Source organism: Lepidochelys kempii, chromosome 1 (assembly GCF_965140285.1).
Source record: "Lepidochelys kempii isolate rLepKem1 chromosome 1, rLepKem1.hap1, whole genome shotgun sequence".
Classification (NCBI taxonomy): domain Eukaryota; kingdom Metazoa; phylum Chordata; order Testudines; family Cheloniidae; genus Lepidochelys; species Lepidochelys kempii.
The window spans coordinates 316428-323080 of record NC_136380.1 but is presented as its reverse complement, the minus strand read 5'-3'; the positions used below and the strand labels follow the sequence as shown (position 1 = coordinate 323080).

At 64.3% G+C, this 6653-nt stretch overlaps 1 protein-coding gene across 1 annotated transcript; it reads right to left on the bottom strand.

Annotated features, from left to right (window-relative positions):
- Nucleotides 1-398: 398 nt before the first annotated feature.
- Nucleotides 399-6449, bottom strand: RRP8 (ribosomal RNA processing 8). The gene is given in 12 exon segments (XM_078851845.1): nt 399-514; nt 945-1170; nt 1948-2077; nt 3124-3163; nt 3166-3229; nt 3365-3495; nt 3642-3828; nt 3830-3891; nt 3894-4070; nt 4545-4836; nt 5046-5193; nt 6399-6449. Coding segments are annotated over 11 exon segments (1440 nt in total). The 5' UTR covers nt 5145-5193; nt 6399-6449; the 3' UTR covers nt 399-482.
- Nucleotides 6450-6653: the final 204 nt, after the last annotated feature.

Genomic DNA, 6653 nt, shown 5'->3' with positions numbered 1-6653 from the left:
GGGGTGGGATCCAGGCGCAGGGGCCCCAGGGCCGGGCGAGGTGCCGGGCGAGGTGGGGGCCCCAGGGCAGGGCGCAGGGGTGGGATCCAGGCGCAGGGCCCCAGGGCGGGGCGAGGTGCCGGGCGAGGTGGGGGCCCCAGGGCAGGGCGCAGGGGTGGGATCCAGGCGCAGGGGCCCCAGGGCGGGGCGAGGTGCCGGGCGAGGTGGGGGCCCCAGGGCAGGGCGCAGGGGTGGGATCCAGGCGCAGGGGCCCCAGGGCCGGGCGAGGTGGGGGCTCCAGGGCAGGCCAGTATTCAGGCACAGGCACCCCACCCTGCCCCGGGGCCCGGTGCAGGGGTGGGGGCTCCAGGGCAGGCCGGGCGCGGTGCAGGCCCCAGGCAGACACCAGCTGAGGGGCCCTTCAGCGCTTCTTGTAGAGGCAGGGTCTCAGCGCCAGGCCAGGCAGGCTCCCCCCAGCCCGGGGCTGCCCCGTCTTGGAGAAATCAAACATATAGAAAAACGGATTGCCCAGGTCCTGCAAGGGGAGAAACAGCTGATGGGCGCTAGGCCAGCCCCGCACATCCCTCCAGGACACCTCCCTGCCCTCTGCCCACTGGCTCCTGCCACTGCCGAACACCTCCCTGCTGCACCCCCACAACCCATCTTATCCCTCCCCACACCTGCTCCTCACCAGCCCCCAACCTCCCCCTGCATCTACCACCCACCTCCCTGCTGCACCCCCGCCACAACCTCCCCCTCCCCGGCACCTGCCACCAAAGCCCAGCCCTGCCAGTGGGCCTCCTAGCCAGACACAGGCCAAGAGCAACTCAGCAAGCTTCCCTGCCCTACCTTGTCCTAGGGGCAGGGGGCAGCAACAGCTCAGGGGCAGAGGCAGGCCCCACCCTGCCCTGCTGGACCCTGGGGCAAGTCCTGCTCACATCACGCAGAGAGGGGGTAGGACTCACCTTGGAGACAATCTGAAAGCCCAGCTGAGTCACGGCGCTCACAAAGGCCCGGATGTCTCCGAAGCGGCTGGCAACCTCTGCCACCTTCAGCGTGCCCCTGGGGAGATGCCAGGTGAGGGGAGAGGGCTGGTTCCTTGAGCCACTGCCCGTATCCCCCACAACTCCTGCTCTGTGCAGCAATCCTCCACCCCTCTGCCAGTGCCCATATCCCTGTGACGAAGTGGGACTGTTCTTAATATCTCCTCTGAATACTGTAGGGGTGCCTCAGTTTCCCCTAGGCATTTCTTAAGTCTCTAGGGGTGGGATAAGGGGGTGTGATTGTTGCAGAGTAAAGGGCCAGGGTACATAAATGGCCGACACTCTGTCTTCCTGGCAACTGATGCCCTGGGCCCTTCCCCCCTGCAAGGTGAGAGCTAAAGGGTTGGAGAACAAAGGAATCAGGAGACCTCCTGGCCTGGGAAAGGGACAACGCCCAGAGGAGGGGGGTCAGGAGGGAGTTTCAGTTTGGGGCTGGCTGGAGACATGGAGTGAAGGGCAGACGGGGTTGTCTGGCTCACTGCCCCCCAAAATGGACCTGGCTGAGGGGTCCTGTTCTCTGTACCTACAAGCTCTGTGTTAGACCATGTTCCTGTCGTCTAATAAACCTCTGTTTTCCTGGCTAGCTGAGAGTCACATCTGACTGTGGAGTTGGGGGGCAGGACCCTCTGGCTTCCCCAGGACCCCGCCTGGGTGGACTCGGTGTGGGAAGCGCCCGGAGGGGCAGAGGAGGCTGAATGCTCCGAGGTCAGACCCAGGAAGGTGGAAGCTGTGTGAGCTGGGTGTCCTGCAGACAGGCTGCTCAGAGAGAGGAGACTCCCCCAGAGTTCTGCCTGGCTTTGTAGGGAGCCATTCCAGAGCATTGCCCGGGGACTCCGTGACAATCCCCCACAGCTACTGCTCTGTGCAGCTCCCCTCCACCCCTTTAACCCCCCAGTTAGCAGTCCCTCTACCCCCACACCCACACTCACCCATCTTTGCGATTTCCCCACCACGGCTTCTGCTTTATCCTGCTCTCCTTTGCTCTCTGAGTGGCCACAGCTACTGTGCTGCTGGCAGACCAGATGCCCGTTGATCCCCAGATCCCAGTGTCTGCCCTGGGCACGGGCAGAGACAGAGCTGGAATCGGGGTGGCTCAGCCGTGTGTTAATATGGGAGTTGCTGGCTGCATTGTACTGTCTGTGCTGTGTGTCGGACTGTAATACTCGAGCCCATGTGACTGTCGAGTCTCCGTACAGGTGGGGACCAGCTGCTGCTCCATCCTAAACCCTTCCCCCCCAAAGAGCAGCCCTCCGATCCCAAATGGGCTCTGGGGGATCCTACAGCTGGAAACTCCCCACATCTGGGCTCAGAAAGCAGCAACAAGAGGACTCCTGCTGCTGTGAAGAGTGGACTCCTCTCAACAGCTGAGTTTGCCCCCTCTGAGCACACCACAGGAGGAGGGTAAAATTCCCAAACTAACCAAACTACCTAGCTCACTGCTGCTTGGACGGGGGTGGGGGGGCAGAGGCGGAGGTGGGCGCACGGGGGTGACTTGGCATGAGCAGGGATCCCCAGCTGCTTAGCCCGGGTTAGTCCTAAGGACAAAGGGAGCTTGCTGGGTACGGAGCCTGCAGTAGCTTTAAAAAACAAAGACTGCAACGCTTTCCTGTGCCTGGCTGGCTGCTCTAACCTGGGGAATCTCTCTCCCATTGACATCTGAAGAGTCTATCCCAGGACTGGCTACATGAAACCCAAAGAGCAGCTGACCTGGGCTAGGTGATGGGCCCTTTGAGTGGAAGAGTAGCCCAAGTGTGGCTGCGTGCGGGGAGCTGTGGCTGTTGGTCCTGGGAGGTTAGAGACACAAGGCCTCAAGAACTTTTATTGGACCCACTTTGGTTGGTGTGGGATACCAGCTTTCAAGCCGCACAGAGCCCGCCCGGGGGGAGGGGGGGGGAGTTCCCCCAGCAACACTCTGTCCCCCTTGGCACCCTGCTGTGATTCGGGAGGCCAGGCCCATCAGTCAGAGATGTGCTCTCCTGGGTTTGTGCCCTGGTGCCTCACGGCCCCACCCTCATGCTCCAGCTTTATGCCTCCACCCCTCAGCGTTGTGCTGCCACGCAGCCCCTCCAGGGCCTCCCAGGTTATCCCAGGCCCCCGTTACCCTGGCCTCAGCACCCGGTTGGCCTCTTCCAGGATCTCTGCAGATTGGTGCCCATCAACGCCAGGCAGAACACGGTGACATCCACAGACTCATCTGCCAGCGGCACCTGCAAGGCCAGCCAGCAGCATGAGCCCCGGGGGCGAATGTGACAGAGGGAGACACCCCGCCTCCCCCACGCATACCTGTACCTGCTCCCCTGCAGGCCCACGCCCAACCTCTGGTACCCCCCCACCTCCCCTACCTTGGCCATGTCACACACAGTGACACGTGGGCTCAGCGCCACCAGGTCGAATGAATGAACCTTGTTCCTGACACTGGTCGCAATCTTGCAGTCGCCGCAGCCAAAATCTGCCACCACCAGCGAGGCCCGGCCTGAGGGGGGGAAGCAGAGAGTCAGTGCCAGGCCATGGACCCCCCCACCCTGGCCACAGGGTCCCCACCAGGGCTCAGCCATGCCCGACCCCTGCGCAGGGCCGAGGTCCCCCTGCAGCACCCACCCGGCCCCTGCACTCACCGACCCCGCAGGTACTGGATAATGCGGTGAACCGGATTCTCAGGCCAGCGCCCCACCTGCCGGGCAAAGCCGCGGTGATAGATGGCAAAGGCAGCAGGGTCGCGCTGGAAGAGCTGGGCTGCCTCCTGGCTGCTGGACGTGTAGAGCTGCTCGTTGATGTAGCGGAAACGGGCTGACTGGAGCCGCTCCTCCCATCCGGGCCCGCAGCACCCCCGAGAGCTCAGACGCGGGCAGTGCCGAGGTCCCCTGCCCACATCCTGCCCCGCACCCGCTTTGAACTTGTTCTTCTGTCGCCTTTTATTCTTCTGTTTGTTCCTCCACTGCTTCCTGGTCAGCAATGGAACCGGCCTGCCAGCGGCTGCGCCCAGCTCCCGGCTCGGCTGCTCTTTGCTGGGTGCAGGCGCGCTGTCCCCGGGGGCCTCTGCTGCAGAATCTAGGGGAAGAGACAGGGCAGGCTGACGCTTAACTGCTGCATTGGCCCAGCGGCCCCCACACCACTTAGCTCTGGCGAGGATGCTCCAAGGCCGACAGGAGAGTTGGCGCACTCAGCCTGCCTGCCGGAGGTGGCTACACAGGTCCCACTCCCCGAGCGACGTAGCAACACCAGGATGGGCCTGGAAGCCTGGCTTCAGGGTGAGGCACCCGCTCAGTGCGCACAGCTCAAGGGATTCAGGGTACAGCCCATCCAGCCCCTCTGCTACAGGGCTTGCTTGCTCCACGCAGCCCTGCCCACAAAGCCCAGGTGCAGTGCCAGCTGCTCCCAGCCGGACCCCCCAGCTCGGTCCCCCCTCCTGAGACGTGGCCCCAGGCGGGTGCATCTCCCTGCAGGAAGATCCCAAGACTCGACTTGGCTCCCCCCACTCTGGAGTCCCCCTGGGAGGGGGAGCTCTACAGGTCCGCTCCATACCTTTCCTCCGTCTCCTGCCAGCGGGGCCTGCCTCCGGTCCTGGGTGGGGAGCGCCGGAGCCGCTTGGAGCCCCTGGGGCGACACCGGGGGAGGAGGCAGCTCTGGGTTTCAGGCCCTGTCTCTGTTTCCTGGGCTGTTTCCTCCCTGCCCGGCCCACAGAGTCAGACTCAGATTCGCTGTCCCCAGACAGGGGCCCAGGGCTCTGAGGAGGGTCCGTGCAGCTCGAGGCCTCTAGGCGCTGCAGGGTCGCGAGGAGCCGTCTGCGCTGCTTCTGCAAGGAGCCTCTAGGAGCCTGGAGACAGCAGGGCATCAGTGCTGCCCCCAGAGCTAAGGGGGCCCAAGGGGTCTGCGCTGCTCCCACCCCACCTGAGGCAAAAGGCATCCCTCTCGCCCGCCCATGGAGCTTACCCCCTCCTCAGCTCCTGCCCCCATCCTGATCCGTGCCACCCGCCAGATGAGTCCACATCTCTGTAAAGATGGGGCGGGCGGGGGGGGGCTCACCAGGGTGCAGTGCTGGGCAGGGCGGTGCCGAGGGCGCAGGAGAGCCTGGCTGAGAGCCTCCCCGCCATCCTCCTTGTTCCACCCCCCTTCGTCAAACATGGTGCAGCTGCCAGGAACCCGGCTGTCTCCCCAGGCGGCTCCCACTGGCCTAGAACAGAAGAACAGTGGTGAGGCCTCCAAGCTGTGTTTCCCTGGAGAGTCAGGGCCAATGGCTCCGTATTTCCCCTGGGCGCCCCAGCAGCTGCATTTCGTGGGCAATACCCACATCTCCCCCTCCTGCGCAGGCTGCCCGGTCCCTGCGATTCCCAGCAACAGGGTGCTGGGCACAGAGTGACTGTCGGCAGTGAGGGGGGACCCCAGCTCTTTCCTTCGTAGGGCACCACATGACACTCCAAGAATCTACGTGCTCTGGCAGGAGCCGCCTTTCACCCCCTGCCAAGGGTCTCCTCTGTGGTCACAAATTCAGGCTGGCTTCGGCTCAGAACAGCCACTCAGCCTATAGGCCTCAGGAGCCCAGGCCTTCAACTGTACCCAAAGGATCGGGGCCCTCTCTGGACCAGAACCAGCCCATCGGGCAGATCAGGAAAAAGACTAGAGCCCGTTTAAAACAAGGCAATTTATCCACAAACTCTTTGTCAGTCAGTCAGTGGAGAACCCAGTTTAAAACTACACCCTGGGCACAAACTGGATTTGGAGTTGGCGTCAAAGGGCTGATAACGAGGTTGCTCAGCGCTGTGAAAAATCCACTCCCCAGAGCAAGCTGACAGCGCCCTGGGGACGGGATTCACCACAGCCAGGGGAGAACTCCCTGCCCGCACTGTAAGTGTTGACATATCCACATACACAGCCACATTTTAAAAATAATGGACCCCAAAGGGGGTAAAACTATTTATTAAGCTTTCTCCAGGATATTGCACCAACATCTGACACAATCCCCCAAAAGCCTCACACCCTGGAACCAGGGAGCATTACATTGGTTCCCTCAGTCCCGACCCACAGCCCTGCCCCCCCCCCCCAGCTCTGCCAGTGCCTCTCACTCCCGACCCGCAGCCCCTGCCCCCCAGCCCCGCCGGTGCCCCTCACTCCGACCTGCAGCCCCCTGCCCCCCACAGCCTTGCCGGTGCCCCTCACTTCCGACCCGCAGCCCCCTGCCCCCCCACAGCCCTGCCGGTGCCCCTCACTCCCGACCTGCAGCCCCCTGCCCCCCCACAGCCTTGCGGTGCCCCTCACTTCCGACCCACAGCCCCTGGCCCCCCAGCCCCGCCGGTGCCCCTCACTCCCGACCCGCAGCCCCCTGCTCCCCCCCCAGCCCCGCCGGCGCCCCTCACTCCGACCCGCAGCCCCGGCTCCGACCTGCTCCGAGTGACCCTCACGTGGCCGCTCTCGGCGGCTCCCACAGCCCCATAGAGCGTGGAGCCCCCTGTTCCCCCCCCCCAGCTCCGCCGGCGCCCCTCACTTCCGACCCGCAGCCCCTGACCCCCCAGCTCTGCCAGTGCCCCTCACTCCCCGACCCGCAGCCCCTGCTCCCCCCCCAGCCCCGCCGGTGCCCCTCACTCCCGACCCGCAGCCCCCTGCCCCCCAGCCCTGCCGGTGCCCCTCACTCCCGAC